The 23,819-nt window shown below is 40.8% G+C and overlaps 4 protein-coding genes and 1 long non-coding RNA gene across 6 annotated transcripts; 2 read left to right on the top strand and 3 right to left on the bottom strand.

Annotated features, from left to right (window-relative positions):
* Positions 1–58: 58 nt before the first annotated feature.
* QC (Glutaminyl cyclase) lies at positions 59–1,973 on the top strand. Its single transcript, XM_020960994.2, has 6 exons — positions 59–442; positions 530–628; positions 700–1,005; positions 1,235–1,387; positions 1,444–1,651; positions 1,711–1,973. The coding sequence occupies exons 1-6, from the start codon at positions 332–334 to the stop codon at positions 1,890–1,892; spliced, it is 1,059 nt and encodes a 352-aa protein (XP_020816653.2). The 5' UTR covers positions 59–331; the 3' UTR covers positions 1,893–1,973.
* Positions 1,893–3,368, bottom strand: LOC110190483 (ribosome biogenesis regulatory protein homolog). Its single transcript, XM_020960995.2, has 4 exons — positions 3,070–3,368; positions 2,757–3,009; positions 2,202–2,695; positions 1,893–2,138 (listed from the first exon to the last, which is right to left on the bottom strand). The coding sequence occupies exons 1-4, from the start codon at positions 3,216–3,218 to the stop codon at positions 1,994–1,996; spliced, it is 1,041 nt and encodes a 346-aa protein (XP_020816654.2). The 5' UTR covers positions 3,219–3,368; the 3' UTR covers positions 1,893–1,993.
* Positions 3,369–3,606: 238 nt separating this feature from the next.
* LOC110190527 (carcinine transporter) lies at positions 3,607–5,546 on the bottom strand. 2 transcript variants are annotated; one of them, XM_086833093.1, is made up of 4 exons: positions 4,778–5,546; positions 4,536–4,728; positions 3,879–4,476; positions 3,607–3,817 (listed from the first exon to the last, which is right to left on the bottom strand). In XM_086833093.1, the coding sequence occupies exons 1-4, from the start codon at positions 5,424–5,426 to the stop codon at positions 3,806–3,808; spliced, it is 1,452 nt and encodes a 483-aa protein (XP_086689219.1). In that variant the 5' UTR covers positions 5,427–5,546; the 3' UTR covers positions 3,607–3,805. The 2 variants fall into 2 exon arrangements, with proteins under 2 accessions (XP_086689219.1, XP_020816732.2); XM_020961073.2 differs by having other exon boundaries at positions 3,607–4,476.
* Positions 5,547–5,587: 41 nt separating this feature from the next.
* On the top strand, positions 5,588–7,376 carry PolE2 (DNA polymerase epsilon subunit 2). The gene is made up of 2 exons (XM_086833094.1): positions 5,588–6,392; positions 6,448–7,376. Exons 1-2 carry the CDS (start codon positions 5,687–5,689, stop codon positions 7,317–7,319), a joined length of 1,578 nt encoding a protein of 525 aa, XP_086689220.1. The 5' UTR covers positions 5,588–5,686; the 3' UTR covers positions 7,320–7,376.
* Positions 7,377–7,664: 288 nt separating this feature from the next.
* On the bottom strand, positions 7,665–8,391 carry LOC147643513 (uncharacterized). The gene is made up of 2 exons (XR_015272072.1): positions 8,252–8,391; positions 7,665–8,200 (listed from the first exon to the last, which is right to left on the bottom strand). It is a non-coding gene; the product is annotated as an uncharacterized LOC147643513 (long non-coding RNA).
* Between the last annotated feature and the right edge of the window lie 15,428 nt (positions 8,392–23,819).

Raw genomic sequence — 23,819 nt, 5'->3', positions numbered from 1 at the left:
ATTAAGGTAATTATTATTATCAGCAATGATTAATCGAGGTCGCATGCCAACAGCCGGCACAGCGCACTTTTCCCCCAACGACCGTTCATCACTGAAGCTTTACGAGATCTGGACGCTCTCGCAGCATGATCGGAGTCGAAAGATTCTCTCCCATGAGCCGAGGCCCAGAGCTTTCCACATGGTTTTGCCCGCCAAAGAGACAACAACGGAAAGCGAAAACGAAAACAAAAACAACAACGGCCAGCAGCAGCATCGACAAAGCGGTAACGTTGAGATCGATTTTTCAGGCGTCGATCGTGGTTAGTGCGCCACCAAGCTCCAAAGCGTCCAGATGGGTATCGGTTCCAAAATCAGGGCCTGCGCCGGCCTACTCTGCATGCTCCTCCTCCTCCCGCTGACAGCGTCCCAGGCCCAACAGCAGCAGACACCACAAGCTCGAGCGGTAACCATAACCCCCGCTGTGTGCCGCTGACTCACTCGGGAAATCACAGATAGTGTCTTTGTAAACCCGTCGTCTCGTTGTTTACAGGTCGGAGTGCCCCAGTGGAGCGACGATGAGGCTCATTTCAACCGTACTCTGGACTCCATTTTGGTGCCACGCGTCGTCGGTAGCCCCGGGCATAAGCAGGTGGGGCCCCATAAAATTTGATTATAAATATATATTTCGGAATCAAATGACACAATTAAAATTGCGAGCAGGTGCGAGACTACCTGGTCCAATCACTCAATGGCCTTGGCTTCCAGACGGAAGTGGATGAGTTCAAGCAGCGCGTTCCAGTTTTCGGCGAGCTAACATTCTCCAATGTCGTGGGCACAATCAATCCGCAGGCCCAGAACTTCTTGGCCCTGGCCTGTCACTATGACAGCAAATATTTCCCCAATGATCCTGGATTCCTGGGCGCCACCGACTCTGCAGTGCCGTGTGCCATACTCTTGAACACCGCCAAGACCTTGAGTGGCTATTTGCAGAAAGAGTTTCGCAATCGCAACGATGTGGGATTAATGGTAAGCTGAGAAGGTTATTGAACTATAACTTGCAACAACAATACCCCTTGAAAAATAATTAGTCAAGAAACTTTAAGTGGAGAGAATATGACTTAATAATTTCATTATAATTAACCTGAGACACCTTGAATGTTTGCTTACTTTTAAGCTTGTGACAAATCTCGAAAACCTTTAAGATTAAGTATAAAGAAGGATCACTCCTTTAATGATGTTACTTTATGTTAACCAGCTTATCTTCTTTGATGGCGAAGAGGCCTTCAAGGACTGGACCGACGCTGATTCCGTTTATGGCTCAAAGCATCTGGCTAAGAAGCTAACTCAAGTGGTTCGTAAAGATCCTGCCAGTCAGTTCCAACAGGCTCCCAGGAATATTGATAGAATAGTGAGTAACTAAAACTCAAAAATCCTCAACATTTATAATAATTGATTCATTTACAGGAAGTGTTGGTGCTGCTGGATCTAATCGGTGCTCGCAATCCCAAGTTCTCCAGCTTTTACGAGAACACCCATGGCCTGCACACCATTCTGGTGCAGATTGAGAAATCCCTGCGGTCTGCTGGTCAGCTGGAGGGCAATAATAACATGTTCTTAAATCGAGTTAGTGGTGGTCTAGTCGATGATGATCATCGTCCGTTCCTGGAGGAGAGTAAGTTTGGTGTCGCATTGATCCTAGACATCAAATATTAAATGGGGTTATCTTTACAGACGTTCCTATACTGCATTTGGTGGCCACTCCCTTCCCGGATGTATGGCACACACCGCGCGACAATGCAGCCAATCTGCACTGGCCTTCAATAAGGAACTTTAATCGGGTTTTCCGTAAATTTGTGTACCAGTATCTGAAGAGACACACTTCACCCGTCAATTTACGTTTTTACCGAACATAGTTTTGCGTTTGTCTTATGGCTAAGATTTATTAAGCATAAGTGTAAAGTGTTTTTTCTGTTAATTAAAAAAGAGTGTCCTAAGGCAAGCGTCCAATTACTTCCTAGCGACGTTTGCGGCCGGCTTGGGCCTTCTTGCCGGGAGCCCGCTGGCCTCGATTGCCCTTGGGCTTCTTGCCCACTGCCTTGCGACTACCCTTACCCTTGCCTTTCTTTCTCGATGGTTGGTTCTCAGCCTCTGCCTCGCGTCTGTTGGGGTTAATAATTAGAATTTAGTTGAGATTCTACAAAAATTCTTGCGGGAAAACTTACGCCAAGCGATCGTCATGCTTTTGCATGGATATCGCCTTGTCCACATCTAGCTTGGGCTTCTTGTTCAGCACGCTCTTGATGAGATCGAGGTTGGCCTCCTTCTCGGGCGTTTGTGTGACATGCGACTGCTTTCGTTTGCCGCCCGGAATCAGCTCCTTGATGCCCAGACCTCGTGCCTCCTTCTCCTTGGGCAGTTTGTTTTGGAATTTACCAACGGAAGCCGTGGAGGACTTGGCCACGGTGACGGCAGTTAGTAGTTGACTGGAGGAGGCCGCCTCTGGACCCAGGTAACCGCTGCGTGGCATATCGACCTTCTTGGCCCGCACAATATTTTTCATTCGCTGGATTTCGTTCTTGGCCACCTTCTCGTTTCTTAAGTCGATCTTCTTCTGGAACATGTCCGTGTTGGGATCCACGTTTTGAGGCACCTCCAGGACCCAATCCTTGGCCTTTTCGGCCTCAGCACGTTTAAAGCCATATGTGGGCACCCATTTCTGCAGAGATTAAAATATATAAGTTTGGGTTTCTAGGAGAGTTTAGGCGTATAAAACTTACATCCATAGTCTCATCGTAGGTCTTCTTCTCCTTCTTCTTCTTGGTGATACCCTTCTCCTTGGCAAACTTCTCCCATTTGGTGAGTGGCCTGGGTCCAGGCACCTTGCGGAGGCGGGGCAGCACTGTCGTTGGTTCCGGGAGCTTGGCCACAATACTCTCGTCCACGCGCTCCGTAGGCAGCTCCCAGATGGCGTTCACTAGCAGCTGAGTGTTTTCCCGTGTCAAGGCAGCCAGGTACTCCTCCTTGTTGTCCCTGCAAGTGGCCGCAATCACTATAGCAGTCGCCAGACATCGGGAGAAGCGAACCACTTACCTCAGTTCCCGGTCATCGAAGTCGTTGGGATCTGTGATCAGCAGGGTGCCCACGTCCAGGCGACATTCCAGGTGCTTCTCTACTGTGATGGGCTTGTATTTTTCCAATTCCTTTTGGTGTTTCGCTAAGACTTCCTTGACAACATCCATTTTTGAGGAAAATAAACACCAAATATATTCGATCCGCGTACACGTGCTGACCAGTGTGACCGCATGTCTTGCGTTAAAACACAGCACCGGCTGAAAAATAAAATACCAACCGATAAAGTTTATTTAAAGTCTTTTATTAAAAAAAAAAAAAACAGGAAAATAAAGAAGAGTTAGAATCTTTTGAATAATTTGTTAGTAAACAAATAAATAAAATAAATTTTAAAAATATTTCAAAATGACATACCAAATGGGTATAAAAACTATTAATAAATCCATACCACATTTATCGATGACTATAGCAGAAGTTATCGCTGAATTGGGCCATAGGCGCGGATTTCAAATGTACCACTAACTGAAAGATGCTATTCAAATAAATTAAATATTGCACAGTGTTCGTACAAATAAATGTAATATTAATGTAAACTATTTGTATAAATATTTCAAGCTGTACCAAAACTCTTAATACATTTATGCACTTGTTTCTTTTACTTTAGGGTTCCTGCAGCGTAATGTCCACCGTTTCTCCGCTTCTTCCAGAGTTTGTGGAAGATAAGTGCCCTTCGTTTCCGGCAGGCATATTATTGTAGCTATTCCGATGACTGAAAAGAATGCGATGATGAACATAGGCAGGGAGTGGTAGTAATTTCCCGTGTAGATTACAAACGGAGAGAGTACTGCTCCCACGTGGCCAATAACATTGATAACTGCCCAGCCCTGGCCACGAACCACAGTTGGTAGGATCTCGACGTCCCACTGCTGAGCCACATTATAGGCAACGGTCACGAAGAACCTGGCGAAGATCGCAGCCACCGCAATCCCCCACTTGACGACCAGAACACCCGTCAAGCAGCTGAAGACACCGCAGAGAAGCAATGAAGAAATCATAAGGGGCTTGCGACCAACTCGATCTACGAGGAGTAGTGGCACTATTCCAGCCGGTATCTCAATCAGTGAGGCCAACGAAAAAGTGATGAAAAGGTTGGTGCCCAATGAGGAGATGATTCTTAAATGAGCATCATATACCAGCATCACCACCGACCAATTCGCGATTAGCATGAGGATAATGGCAGCCCTGTGACAACTCTTAAAGAGATCCAGAAAATTGTACGTTTTTGCAGATTGTTGGTTGGCGTTGTTTAACTCGAAGCACATTTGCATCTCCAGCCACTCCGCATCGGTCAGAGTTTTTCTATTGACTTTTGCCACCTTTTTTAAACCTTTCATACCTCTTTCGACCTTGCCCACTGATAGCAACCAACTGAAAAAGAGGGTGTTAGAATTTATGATTAAATTTCTTTAAAGCAGAACTGCTCTCACCTCGGAGACTCTGGTATCACGACACATAGAATCACCAAAACCGACACAGGTACAGCCATGATTAAGGCAAATTGTCTCCAATCCCTCAGAAAATATGGTATCCATGGGAGAATCGCTGCTGAAAAGGAAAAGCCCAGGGCCAGTGCTAGGTTGCTAATAAGCGCGCGATATTTGATGCCGACGTTTTCCAAGGCTGTAAAAAGAAATGTCAAAGAGAAATTGAAGAAACCCCATAGACTCACTTAATATAAATATAGGATTGAAGCAGTTATCATGGGCCATGCCCACCACAAATCGGGTAGCGGAAAAAGGCCAAAAGTCCTTGCATAAAGCACTGAGACAACCGCCGATCAGAGCACAGGAATTGGCCAGGCACAGGGACCAAACGCGGCCGCAATGATCCGAGATATAGCCAAAGCAAAGACAGCCCACAACGGAGCCCATAAAGTATATAATGGCGGTGTAAGTGACCAGCTCCTTGTCATTGCACACCCAATTGCCCTCAGTGGCGATGGTTTCGTAGGGAACCTCATCTTTGTCGTAGATCCAACCCTTGTCGCACTGCTTTCTTGGCCAGCTTTCGTTTGGCTTTGATATGTTCAGCTTGTCCAATTCAAAGGCGACATCGTACCTGGCACATCTCTCGAAATTTCCCTCCTTATCCTTGGGGATTCCCAGCTCAAGCTGCTGTTCCTTGGGCAACGCCTCCAACACAGGGATGCGGCACCAGTGATTGGCAGGAACGAGGACCATAAATATGTGGCCACAATAGGTGAATCCAAATAGAAAGGCGGCCAGCAGCATGATCGTGAGCAGGCGCTTTTGATAAACTCCAAATTCCCCGACATATGACAAGAAATCATCATACTTGGAGCAATCTTGACCAGGCATTTGCACTTCTTTGATTGAAAATACAATATTTAAATGCCAATTTTGAACAGTATACCGATAAATCGATATACATATTTATGCCAATAAGAATTAGTGTTGTGTAATGTAAAAGGTAATAACAAAGTGGTATAAAATGGTATTTTTAGTGCCAGAAGGTATATTTTAACCCCTACCATCTGGCCACACTGCAGTTTCCCGCGCTTTTCCCGACCGCAGTAAAAGAAAAAATAAAGTTTCGTGTTTTAAAATCAAATTCTGCAATGGATGCAGACCTGTTGACACTAAAAAAACGTATAACAAACAACTTTAAGCTATGCGGCTTCCTAATCCGCTCAGAGAACAGCTCATACCTGGCTGAGCAGCTGCTCCCCTTCGACAGATCGGAGCGCGACAAATGGCTGACTGTGATCACGCAAAACTTGCAGGGCCAAAAGCTAACGACGCCCCATGTAGAGCGAGTATCGCTGGAAAAGGCCATTAATGAACTGAACCGAGTTGGCTTGGACGAGGGGGAGACAGTGTTTGCCCTGATCGATGCATTCACAGTGCCCCGCTACCGATACAATACACGGGTGAAGAAGTTCGAGTTGGACACTCAGCCGCGCCAGTTGTTGACGGCTCCTCGCATGAAAGCGGAGTACATGCAGCAGCGGTATGCCATGCTGCTGCAAAAGACCCTGCGCCATGACCTGTTCGCCCCCGCTGTCATACAGGATGGTGTGGGGGCCGAGGCACAGGTCAAGAAGTTCAAGCTGCAGTTTGCAGAGAACCTGCTGGCAACGTCGGCCATGAAAGAGGCTGTTGTGTTGGGACTGCTTACCCAACTGAAAGAGGGCAAGTTCTATGTGGAAGATCCCACGGGCTGTGTCCAATTGGATCTCAGTGGCGCTCGCTTCCATGCAGGTTTCTTCTGCGAGGGTTGCTTTGTCCTGGCAGAGGGTAACTACAATAATGGTGTGCTGAAGGGTATGTAGCATTAGGGAATCCCGAATTGTCTTACTGATATTATTTGCTTTTCCAGTTGATGGCTTGGGTTTCCCCCCAGCAGAGCCTGCCACAAGTAGTCGAGCGTTTTTCGGCACAGCCAACACCTGGGGCGGTGAGTCCGCCAAGCTGCTAAAATACTCCCCCCGCCTGCAGGAACTTGAGCGCACAAATACGGAAACTACGATAGTTTTCCTATCCGACGTACGCTTAGATCTGCCCGTTGTTATGGACAAGTTGCGCCAGCTCTTTGTCGGCTACGATTCGTGTCCGCCGCAAGCTATTGTGCTGATGGGCCCGTTTACGGCCAGCACCAGAAATCACCACGAGTTGCGACAGCACCTAGATGCCTTGGGTGGCCTAGCAGCCGGTTGCGAGCAGCTAAAGAAGCAAACCGATTTGATACTCGTTCCCTCATCGGAAGATCCCACGGCACCGAATATATTGCCCCGTGCTCCGATCCCCGAGTGCCTGGCAGCTGGACTGCTAAAGGCCTGGCCGCGTACACAATTGGCCACGAATCCCTGCCGCTTGCAGTACTGCACTCAGCAGATTGTAGTCTGTCGCCTGGATTTAATGGCCAAATTTTGCCGTAATACGTTACATTTTCCCGAGGACACATCGCAAATTGAACAGCATTTTGCTCGGACCATTGTGTGTCAGGGTCACCTAGTGCCCATACATCCAATTGCCATGCCAGTGCATTGGGACTATGATCCCGCTCTGTGGCTATATCCGTTGCCCGATCTAATAGTCATGGGAGACTCGTGTCAAAGTTTTAGTAGCAGTCAACATGGATGCACAGTTCTTAATACCGGCTCCTTTGTCAAGTCCAAATTTGCTTTCAAAGTGTACATACCAGCCACGCGAACGGTTGAGGACTCGGAGATACCGGACGATATGGAGTAGTAGTGCTAAAGGTAATCATTATTTCGTAATACTTTTAATATAAATTATAACATACTACGTATCATTGTTTATTATGTTTATATTGGGTTATTTTTGGGAAAACCTCGTTGATTTATGTATTTAAGGCGAACTCTTGAAACATATATTTATTTGACAAACGTTTCTTAAGGCTTCTTTTAGGTCTTATTTAGGTATTCACTTTAAGTAATGTTTTCATATAAATATCTAATATAGTTGTTCATTATCACTCCTACAGTCTACAGTGATCCTTGGCTTATGAAAGCTGTTACCGTACCCCTACCCTTTCCGCTAAGTCTTCCACTCTCCACGTCCACACTCATTGCATACTTTTTGGCATTTACAGTCTAGCTATTTAATGATTTGAATATAAACATGTTTCGGGAGCTTAGGCATCCTCTTCATCCTCGGCTTCACATGTTGCTCGACCAGCAAGAGCGTGTGCCTGCGCCTGTTCCCTTGTGATAAGCGCCCAGCCTCATCATCGTCCTCGTCAGTCATCATATGCGCACAGCATGTGTTCCACAATCGTCTCCTGGCGCTGCTCGCAATCTGCTTTCTACTGCGAGCGTTGGGTTGTCTATTACTTTTCATGACTTAAAGCCGATTTGGAAAAATATTGTTACTCTGCCGCTGCCGCTGCCCATTTAGGGTCGTGGAAATTCAATTTCCCAGGCCGGCGCGCTCGCTCCTCGGCAGCTGAAACGGCAATTTTGATAATGCGTTTGACCTGGGGACATCGATTGCCCCCATTTTCTGTCACATGACCAGTTGCCGAATCGTTTTTTAAGACATCATTAGCCGGGCTCTGTCACAGTAGATAGGGGGCGGTTTTCTATGCCTGGCAGGGTTTTTTTTCTCTCCTATTGATTTATGATTTATGAGCGCAACTTAGATATGCCCGGTATACTCACGTCCCTGGGATCAATTTCCAAAATGTGTCCGCCATGAGTGTCAATTCGATTTGGGGGGCGTGGTCAGCACAGAGTGCTAAATATATATGTCTAAGGGTAACCTCATGGAGACATAAATATTTATATTTTTGAAGAGAAACTTCCAAGGTGTCATAGAAAATACATTTATTCTTTCGGTTTCTTGCAAACTTAAATATTCAGACAAAATACATTTATTTAAGGAGCTTATTTAATATTTTATATGTATTTATTTAAGTTGGTTTCTTAATAAAACATTTAAATTATACATTAAAGGTTATATCTCTATAGCAATAATTAATATTTAATTATAAGTATACATCTCTTTTCTACTATTAAATTCGTTCAAAGAGGACCTTCTCAAATTAATGTAAGTTAAAAAAAAGTAAGTTAAAATAATAATAATATAATAATCTAACGGCATGGAGATATAAATATTTATATTTTTCAAAGAAAATAACAGAACTTCAAGGGAGTACATTTAAATATTAGACAATATATACTTAATGTATTTATATATATTACTTATACAAGGTTTAAATTATAAATTTAAGGTTCCATTTCTGTAGCAATAATAATTATTTAATTATAATTATGCACATCTTTCTTTTATTACTAAATCCGATTAAGTAGGATTTAAGTAAATTTAAGTTACAGTAATAAACATTCCTAGGCCAACAAATAAGTATTGTTATTATTCTTATTATTTGAAATAATATTCCATTTCGTGTAATATTTTTGTAGCCATTGTTTTTCGGGATTTCTGTGTTTTTGGTCTGAATCTCCGCCCACAAAGTACTTGTACTCTGTGACAACAATCTTGCTTCTGCTTCATTTAACTCGTACACTGGCAACTTTTGAAATTTAAATATTGTTTTGCGGTTCCTCTCTGTGCAGTTGGCCGCAGCGAGCAGCAATAACATAAAAAACCATTTTATCTGTTATGGTCATCAGTTTTTATGGTGTCCCCGCGACACCATTTAATTTGAAACTGAAGTTTTTGCGTTCTCCCGGACTCTGACTGCTGACTCGATTAAAGCAATCGCTGATGCGGAATCCTTGAAATCTGTGTCTTGGGTCCGTCATCAATCACTCGACCAGCTGCGTCCCCAAGAGTGCGTCCCCGTGCCAAGTCCGAGTCCAATCAAGGATCAAAGACAACTGCCCTTGGTGTGGCACCTTTTCTTATCCCCCACTACACTCAGGCACTCACACATGTTGGACAATCAAACGCAATGCACTCATGTGCATGTCCTGTGGTTATTTGAGAATTGTTAACCCATCTTTTGGCTTTGTTAGCATATCCTTTACAGATTCCTCATTGCCACCAAGTGGCCATATGCCAGGCGTCCCCTGCAAATCCATCCAGTAATCCACGCCTTGGTGGTGTGATTTTTCGCTTTGAAAGGATATATTTGACTCTCTGGGGTGGCTTTAATCGTTTTGTTGTTGAGATACCCTTTCGCAGGGTTTTTTAAATGTGTTTGTTTTTTTTTACAGATTGACATGAATAATGATCTTGGGGATATTGTATATTTGATAGCATATATTTAAGCTTTTTATATACAAGGAATTTAGTCATATTTATTCACGTTCTGAAAGGGGTTTTATTTTTTATAAATCAGCAATAGCTAAAAATGTAATATTAATTCACAAAGGTATTTAAAAATGTTTAAAAACTAAGATAAACTTAGAATATCAAAAGATTAGCTATCATAAAACATTTAATTATAATTAAAATAGTTAAAGAATATTAAAAGTAGTTAGAAAGAATAATGATGTGTTTAATAAAAATCTATAAATATATAAAATGTTAAGTATATTACAGCTTAAGTATTGCCTATAAGGATCAAGTTTATATCATCAGGATTATGTTTATATCCTTGAAATATTTGTATTAAAACTTTTAGAACTCACAGCAAAGTTTGACAGGGTAGAGGTTTATAAAGAATACATGTCTTTTCTTTTAGAAACCAATTTATGAATATATAATCTAAAACCCTTAGAGTATTCCTATAGATGTATATAGAACCTTTCTGACGATTATTATTAGCGCATATGGTCAAAGGGTCTGGTTTGGCTTTGTCGCTTTGAAACCACAACGTCAACTGGAAAATCAAAAGCTCGCCTTTGTTTATGAGCCAATTCTTTTGTTTGCAACCATTGATACTTGGAGGGTTTATTAACTTTTTATGGACTCGCAAATGAGTTGCATCCTTATAGCCGCTTCGGATTTTGATAGGGTTATCATCAACATTGTGTGCAGGACAGTAAAGCACGCTTGGAGTGCCTCTTCTGGTAGACTGGGATTGGGAATAAATCCGCCTCATAAACTCCACGGCGTGAATGTGGCGACAATGTATCAACTTAAGCCCCGGACGTGCGCTGGTCCGCACTTCTGACTCCCGGACGTGTGCCAACATTTACGCCTCAATTATCAGCCGCAGAGCAAACACACAGACACTGGGGGGTCATCATCGTGCTCATATAGAGGCGATAATTTGTTGGCCATAAGCGCTGATCCCACACATGGACCACCCAGCGTGTCCAGTGATCCCATTCAATCGGAGACAAACCAATCCCCAGTCCGTCCAATTCAATCCACATGCCGGTGGAGTGGCAAGTGCCACGTGCCGCCCATTAATTTACGCGTTGGCTTTATCTGCGATTTGCTTGAGCATTTCCCAGCCAAGTTTTGGTTAACTGAATCCTAGGCCGTGGTCCTGCCACGTGCCAAAGTTGGCAAATCAAATGTTTTTATTATTTAAAGCGACAAACGGCGACGCCGTTTTATTGTCTTCCTTAAGCCGATAACACAACGACTGGCTGTCTCTTCCTGGCAGGACAAATTACAAGGCAGCCGCATCCTGACCGCCATTGTCCTCCAACCTGAGGAAGGGGGGGGGGGGGATAACGAATTGCACCTTGGGGACAGAGGGTATGCTCCTGGCGGGTGTGTCTTTTGTGTCTTAATGAAGCAACTGGCATGTGATAAATTTTAATTGATTTCATTTACGTTTGTGTGCGGTTTTTGTCCGCGTGCTCTCCTTGACTTCCGATAGGGATTCGCGGCTAAGGACGACTCATTAGCCCAGGGATAATGCATCCAGATAAGACCTGGCTGTTTGACATAATTGAATTTGGTTTTTTAAGACTCTCCTCCTAATGATCCTAATGATGTTTTGCTGGGGTCTAAGGTAACCCCACTCCTTACAGGAGTTTGGTTTATTAATTATTACTCGGTGGGGAGATGTCTAAATTAACTTTTAAGTATCGACATTAAAGTAATTTATTGTGGTAATGTTCCATTTGACCTTTATTTTACTTTTTAGGGGGAAAGTATTTAAACGTAAGACTTCTCTTTCGTTCTCTGAAACTCAATTTCAATTTACCATCTAATCTTGAGAGACTATTCTCGTTTATATATTTCAAATTGATTGCATTTAAATTAAAACTCAGCATAAATCACCTGAGTGGGCAGGACACTGGTCCTGTCCCTGGACTGGCCATTGGGCGTTAAGACAAAAGCCCCATTTCTGCAGCCGTGTCAGCACAATGGCACAGGCGACATAAGCCGATTTCAGGGATATCTCTGCCGGGCTCCACTTCCACAGCATCCCAGTTTTCATCCCCCCCACCCGAAAAATGGTTCGAAAATTATCATCAACGCACAAGTGGCTTGTACTTGTCATACAGAGGGGAAGGAGTGGAGTAGGAAGGAGGCGGTGGTGGTTGCCACAACCCCTTGTGTGTGTGGCAAAAATATTTTCATTGTGTTTCAGCAGATTTTCCACACGACAAAGGGGGAGGTTGGAAATTGGTTGAGGCTCAAAATGCGAAATGCGATTACCTGCGTTTGCCTATTTGTAGCTTGTTTGTTCGGACTGGGGAACTGCCCTTCGTCCGGAGTCCTGCGTCCTGCGTCCTGGTCCTGTGTCCCGAATCCTCTTTCTCTATGCTACCCTGAATGCTAATCGACTTTTGATTGTGTGTGCTTTGCACAAAAAGGTTCAAATGGTCGTGGGCCATAAATAGGAATTTATGCTAGAGATTGTTTTTTCTCTTTACAGAGATTTATAGATAGATAGATGAGGGTGGTCCTTATGGAGTGTTGATTGAATTCGTTTAGGATGGGTGCGGTCACAGGTGACATATTCCTGTCTGGCGAATGACAAGTGTTAACGCCTGTTTTGTTTATTATTATTATTATTATTTGTTGAAGGCAAAGCAACCCCGGGCTGGAATCCTGTTTTGTAATTGCTAAAAAACTTAAGCTCCGTGAAATCCCAAGTTTCAATTTAACGCTCTTATGATTTCTTGCTGGGATTTCGCTGGACAAGTGCAGCTTGCACTGCCAGCAGTTATCTTATCTAGGTTTTCCTATATTATTTTTGTGTTTTGTTGTGATGGAAAAAGCATCCGCCTTCCGCTCCCATTTGACACTAAGCAGATGCGCCTGAGAATGCTCCATGTGGTCGCTCCTCCATGCTCTCTCGTTCGAAATTCGAGCTCGATTCGGATGGGGGGAACACTTTGCAGAGCACGAAAATGTGTGGAGCATGCGCCGGAGCTACCAGGAGGCGTGGTGTTTCCCAGCCAGCGCCAATGGCAAGTGCCAAAATGGAGTCTGGAGAGGAAACCATCGATTCGGGGAGGCGAGAGTGGTTGCCGTCCTGCACATGATTGCACATATGTGCCGCCTGCGATTGCTGGCCAAGATTGTGCGAGTGGAAAAGGGAGAGCGCCAGCGGCTGGCTGACAAAAACAACTAAAAAAGTAGCGAAAAATACAGAAAAAATGGCGACGTCCCGACGCTATCGCTTGCAGGCAACATACGTGTGTACTCGCAACAACATGTGTGATGTGTGCCCCGCCGTATGGAGGCCCCCCGCCAAACGTTCCTGCCACAAAGCCCTCCAGGCTCACCCATATGTAGGTTCCCACATACAATGCGGCGTAAATAAACGTTCGGTTGCTTCCTTGGGAAGACAGAGACTCCTTTTGCTGCCTTTTCTTTAGCTCTAAGCATTTTGCTTTATTATTATTATTATTATTATATGTTAGAGCTCTGAGACTGGTATGGTTTCCGGTTATGGCTCATGCCGGAAGTGGCGCTTAAGCTGGATATCGGCGAATGGCTCATCATCCTGCTGAGGGTCCTGCCTATCAATGGTTTACCCGGCGGCGGATAAACCAATCCTCTTCTGCTTCACTTTCAGCTTGATTTATGCTGTGTTGTCCAGATGATTGATGGGTTTCCTCTTAACTTGGCCAGCACTCTTTTTTTTCGCTCCGAAGAAGAAGATTTAGCTGGGAAAGTTGTTTGCCTGACAGCTTAAGGTTTGGTTAGAGTTTTGCAAGGGATTTTTATAACAGTTTTCGGGGATTGTAATTTATTAATTAAATAAGGTTCCTTAATACTTTGAATCTTACTTTAAATATCAAAGTAAAGCTAGAAAAACTAGTTAAATATATATAAAATATTCCTAAGATATAACTATATTTTTCAGAAAACATAATGGATTGGGATTAACTAAGTTTAAAAAAATATATTAAAATTATAATTATACCTACATATATCATATAATTATATTATGGAATCCGATTATAAAGATAATTTTAAAGTCAGATATAATAGAAATGCTTTTAAAATTAAGCTCTATTAATTCTAAAACATCTACAGTAAATAAATTTAACATATATCTGAACTGATTTCCTTATATTTATTGCATTTTATAAATATTTATTAAGAAATCTTCTTCGATTCCTTATAGTTGAGGTTTCCCCTTAAGCTTACCGTTCTTAATTTTCATATTTAACCAAATTTTCATACCTTTGCTACCAAATTTTTCCCCGAAACCATAAGCACGTCTTGGTAATTATTCAAACTGATTGCAAGAAGCCTCGTAAAACTTTATGCTCGAGTTTTATCTGCTTTTTGAGTTTCTCTAGCTTTTTTTTTATGTTATCTCCTTCGAGATTTAAGCTCCTTTTCCGTGACTGTTGCGTGTTTATCAATTAAGGGAGTTCGAGGTGTACGTGATTCCGCCTCCTCCATCTCCATCTCCATCCAGACGAGGACTTCTCGAAAGAGCTGGCCCACTCGAGCATAAATGATTTCGACAATATTTCACTTAAAAGATTCAAATCGCGCGCGAGGCGAGACTGAAACTGAGACCAAGTCCGGGGAAGCGGGAGACAACAATGGTTGGTGCGAGGAAAAAGCATAACAAGGGAAAATATAAATACGCATACGACAAGTGCGACGGGAGGGCAAGGTCCTGGGAGATGGGAAACGCACGCGACAGAAGGAAACGGATACGCTCGAAGGGGTTGCAAACAGATTCAAAATTTCCAACCACATATGACAGTGCTCCACGGAGGCACCCTTTGTGCCCCCTAGCCTGCCCCGGTCTCCACAGGATCCTCTCGTTGAATCGCCGGCGAAAAATTCAAATTTACTTCAAGCCAAGGGAGGAGAGACAGTGGCCAACTAACAGTCGCGATTTCTTTTTTTAGGTTGTATTTTTTTTGTGTAATTTTTGTTCCAGCGGAAGTTCCAAACCCGCGATGTGTTGAAGGGCTAACAAAAAAAGAAAAAGGGAGGCAAAAGGGGGGATATTGTCGTCCTTATGCCAAGGGTCGTCAAGCGCGAACATTTGCATAATCAAATAATAAAAATTTGCATAATTTTATTTTTTACGATATGCATGCCACACTCTCTCTCTCTCTCTTCTACTTTTTTTCCTGCGCAAAAATAAAACTTTTCAGTTTCAATTTGTGTTTTGTCTGGGGCAGGACATTATGGCCACCGTTATCTGGCCAAAGGACTCTCTTGCTCCAACCAAAACTGCCTTCACATAAACACAAAATGGTGTCAATATTTATTGGCGAACCTGCCTCTTATCTCGTCCTGCGTTGCGCTATTTAAAATTTGCAACTTTTAACTATTAAAACGGAAAACTTCTCGCTTGTCTCTGTATCAAAAAAATTTTCTTTGGCATCGTAAATTTGCAAAATCGGAAAATTAATAGTGGGCCATTGAGTTTCTATTTAAAATGTATTTGTTTTCAATAAGATTCAAGGCGCTGGTTTTAAGAACTTTGCCTTGCATAGTTCTCTCATTTTGAGGTCTGAATATTTATTATTTAAATATTCTTGGTAAAGAAAATAATCAATTTATATATATTTAAATAAATAGATTTCAACTTTACTCTCGTAATAAATGATTACCAATCCTCACTTAATTTTCGTTCTATTGAATTTGCAGTCTAATAAAATTCTGTTACAACAAATCCTTTACCTCCACCTTTAATAAAAAACTTTTTCCATAAATTCTATAGCTCTACCTTTAGCACCCATAAAAATCCATTGGAAAATCATAAATAAAACCCATTTAAAGCCAGACAACTTGTCCTTTTCGCTTCTTGGCTTACTTGGCGTATACTCGATTTGCTTGATATTGTTGCTTTCCTGTTGGTTTTTTGTGTGTTTCGGTGGCTTAAGTCTCTGGCAAAATATTTAGCATGTCAAATGACATATTTGCGGGTTGCCACACACGTTCCTTTTTTTTCGCGATTTGGCCAAGGATGTAAGGATGTCTTACTCGGTTTTCTCCTGCCCTTACCTGGCATATGTGTGCCTCTATGTCCCTGTATCGCTGCCATTTTTGCTTCGTTCCATGCTCCATTTATCTTTACTTGACTGGATTTCCATATACTCAGCATATTTGGAATGATATATGGGTTATAACCCAGTCAGAGATCGCGGCTAGCGCTTATCCCCGGGGTAGTGACACAGTGTGTGTCACATGTCCGATGACAAGCCACCACCACCAAGGAGTAGCACCAACGGCGCCAATTCCCATTCCACACATGGTGTAATTTAGATAAGTGGCCATTCTTCATTTTAATGCTCATAATTTCATAATGTACGGGAATACACCCATATGCAGGGCCCACCTACTCCCAAGCCCCCTTCGTATTCCAAATTAAAATCGCGCATTAAGAGATGGGAGTTGGGAGTTGGGAACAACATGGTCAGCGTCGTGCATTTGGTTATCCCATTTATTTTATTTGGCGAAGGTTTTTGTTTTTGCCAGTCCAGTTCCTGCGCCACCTTGCCAAGAATTTTCCTCCACAAAACTCACATGAATATGGATCAGGCGCGAAAGCGGTATCTATGTGTGTTTTTTCCACGTTGTTTCTCTGATTTACGAGCCATAAAAGTTAACTTAATTAAATGGTTTTCTGGCTTTCGTTGAATATTTATGGCATTGCGATTGCAATGTGTCGCAGAAAGTTATGGGAAATGTTTTAGAAACATAACTAATACAAACCTTTGGGATTTAAGAAATTAAGAGAGAGTTTAGAAAACGCTATTATGTATCTTCTGTGGCATAAACCATCATTATTTAATAATCCAATTGGTAAACTTAAATTTCAAATATCTTTGAATATTTTAGGATTTTATTTAATAGTTTAAATTAGTTTATATTGGGATTATAATTAAGAAAGAGTTTATAACTTTCTTTGACAAATCTTCTTTGGCATAAAAAATATTTTTGTTAATTAGTATTCATATTTATAGTTGTAAAATATCCAATATTTAACGATGTAATTTGTTATTGTATTTTAAAAGTTTATTCTAATTCTAATTGACTTTCAAAGCTTATGAAAATTATCCTTGACTTTCTAGATATTATTCGGACTTTGATTAATATTTAAAATTGATTTATTACGTCTAGAAGTTGCTATAAAACAAGTATTTTTTAAAATAATTTAATTTTTGAAAATTTTTGGATTTGGAACCAATTGTTTTTATGAAAACATAAACAATTTATTTAGTTAGTTTAATTCTTCCATCAATCTTTGGTGCAAATATATTTTATTCTTGCTTTTAAATAGGTTGAATATAAATAAAGCTTGCATAGATCTTTTTCGTAGACTAAGATTAATACAATATAGTACAAAAAGTTAACAGAATCTATATTACAAAAGAATATATTTAGGTTTATTATTGTCAGGACTTTCTTAGAACTAGGGTGTTTTTTCCTTTGATACTTTCATCCCTAATGTGCAACATTTAAATTATTTTATTCATACACAATGTTGACACATGAAATGCGTGGGAAAACTTATTGTGAATTTCCGGTCACTTAAACTTGGCTGCATTTCCAAGGACCTTTTTTTCTGCTTCAATAAATCCAGAAAAATCTGCAAATTAAAAGTAGAAGGAAGTGAATAAATAACAAGTGAACAAGTGATGGAAAACAACACTTAAAGTCAGCTTAAATAGCAACCGCAGAAACATTGCCTCGTAAATCAATTAGCACCCACAACAAGGATATCCTGCGGCCTGTTTCGGTTTGTTTTTTGTTTGCGTTTTGCTTTTGGGGAAAATTAACTACCTGCTAAGTTAATTGAGCAAGCAACGCGCTGAGGAGACACCCCGACAGGACTGGCCGGAGCCGCTGCCATAAAAGTTGTGCATTGGTCCAACTAAAAAGTGACTCGCTGCTGCGGCTTACAACTATTAATTATGCGGGCCAAAGTTATGACAGCAGAAAACAGCCGCAGAACTCGAACTCGAGCGGCGAACGCGAAACTAAAAACTGCCAACTGCCAGCCAGTGAGCGGCAAAGGGAAGCGCACATCATAAATTATCCAAGCCCAGGCAGGACATGGCCATGGAGCACAAGGATGTGCCTGCTCCCGGTACCGGTATCTGCCGCTGTGCTGTGCTATGTGCGGTAAGCCGCCGCCTGTCTTTTGGCCATGGCAAACAGCTTCCATGCATCCAAAAATATTCGGAAAATTTCAATGGAAACTGGAAGTGGAGGAGCCTCCTGGCAGCAAGGTATCCTGGCATGGCACGGTAAGGCACGGAACAAAATGGCTGCCGCAGAGAGAGCGCACAAAAAGTGTCATGGCGCATGAAAAACTTCCTGCACGGGAGTGCTGCACGGCTCGGCCGCAGGACTTCAGCCTGTCCGCCTGTCTGTGGCCCAAAACAATGGCCAAGCTCCTCCGCAGTTTCGGCAAATGAAAGTCGCATTGTCAGGCTCAATGTTTCCGGGCGGCTCATGGATGTCCTCGGCCCGACTTTCAGCCTCAGTCTCAGCCTCCACATCCTCATTTTCCATCTCAGCCTGCCAGGCATCCAGCATCACCGTCTGAGTCTCTGGTTCCCCTTCGCTTTCGGGCTGGAGAGCCTGAAACAAAGCGCATCCGTTTGGCGAAAATTGAAATGACAAAGTTCAAAGTTTAAGCGGCTTGGCTGTCAGTTTTTCAGGGGCTCTTATAGTGCTGCGTTCGGTGCACCGAAAAAATTTCGAAAATCAATTTTGGGTTTTTTTCTGTTTGGGTTTTTCATGAAAATTTAAGTCTTCCTTGTTAGAAATTATATTTGATCTAAAGGAAAGGCTAGAGAGTAATGTATTTGATAGAACTACTAACATAGTACAATTGGTTATATGTTTATTAGAAATATATAAATTTAATAATTTGTAAGAAATATATAGGGTTTCTAAAGAATCTACTAGAAATACGTACAATAATTTTAATAAAATTTATTTTCAAGTGAATATTCAATTTTAAAATCTCAGGAAAATTGCCCTATTTAGATTTGTTTAAAAAAATTATTTTTATTTTTATAAGAAAGTTTTCATAACAGGCTTGTATTAAACTTAATCAATATTTTAAAACGAGTTTAATTATAAATATAAGGGCAGAATAAGGGAAACAAACATAAACAATATTTAAGGTATATTATTTAATACGTAGTATTAAGTATTAAGCATCTTATTTTTTATTATTTATTAACATTTTATCAAAAATAATACTTTGTTTTTGAACTTCTAACAAATTAAATCAAAATGAAAGATGAATGTTATCGAATGTTAATACATATTTAAAATAAGTACAAGTGGTATCATAATTAATCCCTTGATTAATTTCGCATTTTTAGTGATATTTAAGTAATTATTATTTTATAAAAGCTTTTTGATTCAAATTAAAGAAGAAATGAAGAATATAACATAGTATTATAGGTTATAAGTTATAAATAATAAGGAATATTAAGTAATGTAAAGAAGATACTAAGGTTTATATTTACTTATATTTAATTTCTTTAGTAAGATAATTTTAAAATGAATATTAATATGGTTATATGATTAATATGATATAAAGAAGTTACTAAGGTTTATATTTACTTATATTTAATTTTTATACCCCTGCAGGGTATTATAATTTCAGTCAGAAGTTTGCAACGCAGTGAAGGAGGCACCTCCGATCATATAAAGTATATATATTCTTGATCAGGATCAACAGCCGAGTCGATCTAGCCATGTCCATGTCTGTCCGTCTGTCCTTCTATCCGTCTGTCCGTTTCTACGCAAACTAGTCTCTCAGTTTTGAAGCTATCTGAATGAAATTTTGTAGTTAGCCTTCTATATGCTCTCACTCGTATATATGTCGGAACGGGCCAGATCGGAAGACTATATCATATAGCTGCCATAGAAATGATGGGATAATTTTTACAAAAAAAATTATAACATTTTCAGTTTTCAACAATTTGATTAAAGTTTATTATACTCTACAATTTTGAGTAAAATTTTATAAAAATCGGACTACTATATCATATAGCTCCCATAAGATCGATCGAGAAATTAATACAATTACAAATCAGTTTTCAACTGATTTTCATCAAATTTGAGGTATAGCCATTTTATATTAGTCTTAAACTTTTGATAAAATTTCATGAAAATCAGACGACTATGTATATCATATAGGTGCCATACAAACGATCGTTTGATGTTGAGGAAAAATGCAAATCTGGGAACGTAAAACTGCAAATATAATATGTATAGGTGAATGAAATGAAAGCAGGTATTACTTCATTGTTTTTAACACAAAAATATATAATTATTTTTATCGTATGGATTCCTAGTCAAAGAAGTTCTATCTGCAAGGGTATACAAACTTCGGCGTGTCGAAGTTAGCTTCCTTTCTTGTTTTGGATAAGATTAACTTAACATTAATATTAATATGATTCTACTTTATCATATTTATAAACAAACACCACTTTTTGTCACCGTGTGACAGGGATTTAAGTTCCCCAACCGCAGGGCTAATCAGCAGCCATACACACTCAAACCCCATCGATGGCGGCTTGGTTGTGGTGTAAATTAAAAAAACGGCCTGGAGCAAGTGGAAATTAAATTGCCTGCAGTTAAAAAACACTTTGGCCAGGCACCCATTCACTTGGGCTGTGTCATAAAAGTCAGTTCCCGTGCGACACGCCCACTGCCCCTGGGAAAGGCAATACCCAAACCAAAACCAAAACCAAAACCAAAACCAGTTTACCAGTAACTCCACTCCGCGGCATTTGCATACTTTTAAGCGCAGATGAACGGAAATCACTCATACGCACGGGGGGTTGCTCTGTTGGGGCGGAGCCAAAGCCCTGGGCTCTGCCCTGCCTGCCTGCCTTCCTGCCTGCTCCAGCTGTCTGATTTTCTTGATCCTGTCGCTCCTTGTGGCATAATAACCGTATTTGCATTGTGTTTTAAACGTATTTGAACACGGTTTTCTAGAGCGTGGGGATTGGATAAAAAAGGGGGGCAATCCGGTGCTTACCAAATGAGCAGGCAATTTATTTACGGTCAAATTGCGAGAGGTTAGACAAGGCAAACACAAAGCCGAGCAGGTCGCAGGCGCAATGGAAACTCCATGGTGGGCGTAAAAATGTGATAAATATGAAATGTGATTATGGCGGCTATTATGTGGCACCCCGGCAGGAGGAAGAGAATGATGATGGGGCTTATTATGAAGTTGATTTCGCCTTTGGTTGCCTTGGGCATCGTTTTGAGTGAGTGGCTTCTGTGTCCTTTGCCGTTCTATCCTGGCTGTTCTGCGGCCTCTTCGTTGAATGAGAAAATGAGGAAATGTGATTTTGACGATGTGTTGGCTTTACTATGGCTGTGTGTTCAAGCTCGTGTGAGCTCTGCGATTTTCCTGTTTGTTTTTTCCCGGGCGCCCGGAAGTTGTAATTGTTTTTTAAAGGAAACTGAAATTGCTCATTGGGGAAATGCATAAAATAAATCAAGGACAATGACTGTAATTGAGAAATCTGGGAAGGAGCTAGGAAATGGGAATACATGTCTCAAGATATATGTCTGAATAGCAGTAGGAAGAAGGTTTTTGTTACTAAGAGAATATTTTTTATAATTTATATTCCTCCACTTAATAGACTCTGACTTTTAATCCACTAAAATGGCTTCATTAAAACCCATTTACTTCCCTAACATACTTCAAGGTATTTTCTACCTTTGCTACATATCTTCTTACCACCAATTTGCTTACATTAAAATTCAAGAGCAATTGTTTTCACACCACCAACTTTAGTCCTGGGAAAGGAGCTGCCGCCCCAATGAATGTCTTTATCAAGTGGCAGGCAGCGAACACAAAGCCATAAAATGCTAATCCCATCATGGGAACAATAGCACAGCGGATCGGAGCATAGCGTTTGCCGTTTAGTGAGATTTTTGCCATCGCAGACTTCAATTGATACATCAGTCGATAAGGCAGCAAGATATCCTGTGAGAATTTCGCTAGCTTCCGTGACTTCTATGGCACGGGGCTAACAGGATTTTGGCCACGCTAAATCAACGCGATTCGATGTGGCTCATTTGAGTGCAGCTAAGGGAGCAGCCACCACCCAAGGAATTCGTTGCGCTTTGTTGGAATTTGCCATGCTACAAATTCGTGGCTCATGGGAACTGATTCCTGCGAGGGTTGACTCCCGGCGCGAGTGTGGAAATATTGAAATTCCGAAAATCATTCTTGCTCCGAACACTTGATGATAGTCCTTAGTCCTTGTTACCATCCCAGTTCCCAGGTCATTAGCGTCGGCATCGCTGTTTTTGCGGCCGCATCTAATTGCTGCAGGCGACCAAACGCATCCTGGCAGGATGCTGGATTCACTGCGCTAACAAGTTGAACATAACATATTCTCTGGACTCTGCTCACTTGGCGTATGTTCTGCTCCTGTTCGCGGATTTCTGCTGCTGGTTTTTCTAAGCCTGGGAACCTATGTTTTTTGGCTACTCTACTCAGGGACTCCATATGTTGCCTCTAAAGAACTCTTTTTTTTATAGTTTTTGTTTAAATTGATGAGATTTTACCAATCAGATTTGGAAATGGGTGAATGGTTTTGATTATTTTCTAATATCATCTATCATAGAGTAATTTTTAGGCTGTGATTAATGAGCTTTATACAAATAAAGTCATTAAACTACTACTAGAGGCTGATGTTATTCAATTATGTAACAAGTCACTAGTAGTTTGGAAGTCACGCTGAAATAATGAAGTTATTTTATTTAACATTGTGGATTCTGCTTCCACAGGTAACTATATAGTTTCCTTTCTTTCACTAAGTTTTGAGTACACCTGTATTTCAGATCTGCTTATTTGAATACACCATGAAAGCCACAAATATTGTGTGCCAGCCTAATGAAAAGTATGTAAATGATTCCAAGTGCTCCATTAAGGCAGTGAGTTGGGTAAAGTCCACTGTTCAGATGGACTGTTACCTAAGAGTGCCGTTTACAAATCCGACTGTAAGATATATATATAAAAATAAATATATATATATACCAGTGAGTAGAATTTTAATAAATCCCTTGCAGATACATTTCGAAATGTTCAGAAAGGATTATACGAATCAGTATCAACCGTTTTTGGTAAACGTTACATTCGCATTTTGCGATGTAATATCCAGAAGAAACTTTCTCCCCTACGGCGCTCAGATGTGGAGAATACTGAAGAAGTTCACCAATGTCAACCACTCATGTCCCTTTGTTGTAAATATTTTAACTAAATAACAGTGTAGGTATGGAATTATTAAACTTAAACTTATTTCCAGGGTCACATGTTTGCACGCGACATGAACTTGGAACATTTTCTCCTTCCACCAACAATGCCCACGGGCAATTTTTTGACCATTGTTAACTTCATGGAAAGACTGCCGAAAGGTGGCAGGGTTTCTTATGGCGTTGTGAAGATGTATTATATGGTTAATCAAAAAGAAATCAATTAAAATTTAATTTTTTAAATGAATAAAATAATTTCTTTTCGACATTGTATTCTTATTGGAAGATTCTATCTTAAGAACACGGTTGGTTTTTGGGAAGTTTTCTGCGCTGAAATATTATAAAGAGCTTCAAACTATTAAACTAAAATTTAGACTGAAAAGCTTGCAGGCTTTCAATATATTCAATTTTTGTGAACTAATCGATGTTTTTAAGCTTCAAATAGCAATATATATTTTTAGATCATTAGAAGTCTTTATAAATCGATTATCATATTTATGATTTCCTTAAAAACTGTAAAAACAATCCATGGTTAATGGCCTGTAGAAAAACTAAGCGTTCAAACAATTTGAATTATGATACGGGTTTCAAAAATATCTCATATACTTTATTTCAGGGTTCACATTTCAATGTTATGTGGTTTTATTACATAAACATGTGTCCCTGAATTATTTTCTT

This window comes from Drosophila serrata, unplaced genomic scaffold, assembly GCF_035046125.1.
Source record: "Drosophila serrata isolate PLE 108 unplaced genomic scaffold, ASM3504612v1 contig_272, whole genome shotgun sequence".
Lineage (NCBI taxonomy): Eukaryota > Metazoa > Arthropoda > Insecta > Diptera > Drosophilidae > Drosophila > Drosophila serrata.
Note: the sequence above shows the minus strand (reverse complement) of the source record. Positions and strands in the feature narration are given on the sequence as shown.

What these genes read in the sequence shown, in the direction of transcription:
- LOC110190483 (XM_020960995.2), bottom strand. Translation starts at nt 3,218, where the DNA reads ATGGATGTTGTCAAGGAAGTCTTAGCGAAACACCAAAAGGAATTGGAA. An exon ending in TTCGATGACCGGGAACTGAG is followed by an intron (nt 3,010 to 3,069) that starts GTAAGTGGTTCG and finishes GGCCACTTGCAG; the next exon opens with GGACAACAAGGAGGAGTACC. An exon ending in AAGCATGACGATCGCTTGGC is followed by an intron (nt 2,139 to 2,201) that starts GTAAGTTTTCCC and finishes TAACCCCAACAG; the next exon opens with ACGCGAGGCAGAGGCTGAGA.
- QC (XM_020960994.2), top strand. Translation starts at nt 332, where the DNA reads ATGGGTATCGGTTCCAAAATCAGGGCCTGCGCCGGCCTACTCTGCATG. An exon ending in GTAGCCCCGGGCATAAGCAG is followed by an intron (nt 629 to 699) that starts GTGGGGCCCCAT and finishes AATTGCGAGCAG; the next exon opens with GTGCGAGACTACCTGGTCCA. An exon ending in GCAACGATGTGGGATTAATG is followed by an intron (nt 1,006 to 1,234) that starts GTAAGCTGAGAA and finishes TATGTTAACCAG; the next exon opens with CTTATCTTCTTTGATGGCGA.
- LOC110190527 (XM_020961073.2), bottom strand. Translation starts at nt 5,426, where the DNA reads ATGCCTGGTCAAGATTGCTCCAAGTATGATGATTTCTTGTCATATGTC. An exon ending in CAATCCTATATTTATATTAA is followed by an intron (nt 4,729 to 4,777) that starts GTGAGTCTATGG and finishes TTCTTTTTACAG; the next exon opens with CCTTGGAAAACGTCGGCATC. An exon ending in GTGATACCAGAGTCTCCGAG is followed by an intron (nt 4,477 to 4,535) that starts GTGAGAGCAGTT and finishes CCTCTTTTTCAG; the next exon opens with TTGGTTGCTATCAGTGGGCA.
- PolE2 (XM_086833094.1), top strand. Translation starts at nt 5,687, where the DNA reads ATGGATGCAGACCTGTTGACACTAAAAAAACGTATAACAAACAACTTT. An exon ending in CAATAATGGTGTGCTGAAGG is followed by an intron (nt 6,393 to 6,447) that starts GTATGTAGCATT and finishes TTGCTTTTCCAG; the next exon opens with TTGATGGCTTGGGTTTCCCC.